At 69.3% G+C, this 1,566-nt stretch overlaps 1 protein-coding gene across 1 annotated transcript; it reads right to left on the bottom strand.

Annotated features, from left to right (window-relative positions):
- Window positions 1-217: 217 nt before the first annotated feature.
- On the bottom strand, window positions 218-1,270 carry C2CD4D (C2 calcium dependent domain containing 4D). Its single transcript, XM_028088220.1, has one exon. It carries the CDS (start codon window positions 1,268-1,270, stop codon window positions 218-220), a length of 1,053 nt encoding a protein of 350 aa, XP_027944021.1.
- Between the last annotated feature and the right edge of the window lie 296 nt (window positions 1,271-1,566).

Below are 1,566 nucleotides of genomic sequence, written 5' to 3'. Positions count from 1 at the left end.
TTGAAAACCACCACTTGAGGTCTGCTCCAACTCAGCGTGAACGAGCTTCTTCCATATAGCCAAGACAGAGGGAAGAGAGCAGGCTGCAGATCTGAGTGTAGGGTGCCAACAAGGGGAGAGATCCTGCTAAAAACAGACATTTTATTAGCAAAAATAAATACAGGCTGGGCAGGTGAAAAGAATGAAGACCTCTCTGAGGAAGAGACAGTCTCCCAGTCTATAGGCTGAGATGGGCAGGCGCCAGGGAGGTCCCTGGACCTAGCCCCCCACCCAAGGGGGGCAGCAGGTCAATGAGGGGCATCTCACACTCCCCCAGCAGCACGTCTCTGCGGAAGCCTGCGCCCCTGTCCAGCACCTTGGCCCTCAGACTGCGGGCGGCCAGGTCTGGCGGGCCCAGCCCGTCGAAGAAGAAGTCCTCGTTGAAGATGGGATTGGCGCTGCATTTGACCACGCGGCTCCGTTGGCCCCGTGGCCGGACGCGCGGCCGCAGCCTCAGCACCACGCAGCAGCCGCCGCCGCCGCTCCCGGGGCCAGCGGGCGACCGCGGCAGGCCCTCGGCGCTCACGAGGCGCAGGCGCAGCCGCCTGGGCCCGGCCTGGTAGTCGGCGGAGAGCCGCAGCTGGCCGCCGCGGGGCGCGAGGCGCAGCACGCTCTCCTTGGTCGGCCGCAGCTGGCAACACAGGAAGTCCAGGTGGAAGAGCGGCGGCCCGGGCGGCCCCGCGCGGCGCGGCGCGTGCGGGCTGGTGTCGGCCGAGCTCGCCTCCTCGGGGGACAGCGAGTGTGGCCGGGGCCGGCCGGGGCCAGGCCGCGGCGAGCCGAAGGGCGACGACTCGGGCGACGAGGCCGTGTCGCTGTCGGCGGCCCGGCAGAGGCGCAGGTCCGGGGCGGACACGTGCAGCCGGGCGTGAGCTGGGGAAAGCCCCCGGGCAGGGGCGGGGGCGGGGGGCGGGGGCGGCGGCGGGTGGAACAGGGACTCGCGCCGGCGCGTGTGCGGGCTCTCGGGCAGGAAGGCCCAGCCTTCGCGGCCTGCCAGGTGCGGCAGCGCACAGGCCGCGGGGAGGCTGCGCCCGGCAGGGGGCTCGGCGCCCCCGACGTCCGGGAGCCGAGGCGGGATGCAGAACTGCGGGATGCGATCGGGAGTGAGGACGTTGGGGCAGGCGCGCGCGGGCGGGCCCTGGGCTCGGCGCTTAGGGAGCAGGCTGGACGGCGCCCATCGGGGCCTGGACTCTGGGGGCCCCAGCCGGTAGCCGGCTTTCTCCAAGAGCCACATGCAGTGGGGTCCGAATTCCGCGAGACCGAGTAGGTGCAAATTCAGCGTTCCTGGTGGAGGCCTGTGGAGGACAGAAGAGGGCCGGAGGTGGGTGATACTGAGAACATACACCGGTTGGTCGACCACGGCGCACTCCACACTCCCCCCCCACCCCCCGGCACACGGGACCCTATCTGAGCAGGAAAAACAAGGGGGGCGGTGAAGCCTGGGGGCCTGGGGAGAAATGGAGGGCACTGGACAGTCACATTTTCAGACGCAGGCCTTTAGACACCCGAGATCTCAGACTCTGCCATTAG

This window comes from Eumetopias jubatus, unplaced genomic scaffold (genome assembly GCF_037043125.1).
Source record: "Eumetopias jubatus isolate StellerSeaLion01/CBP00866 unplaced genomic scaffold, mEumJub1_p1.0 scaffold_4, whole genome shotgun sequence".
Lineage (NCBI taxonomy): Eukaryota > Metazoa > Chordata > Mammalia > Carnivora > Otariidae > Eumetopias > Eumetopias jubatus.
This window is presented reverse-complemented; position numbering and strand designations above follow the sequence as displayed.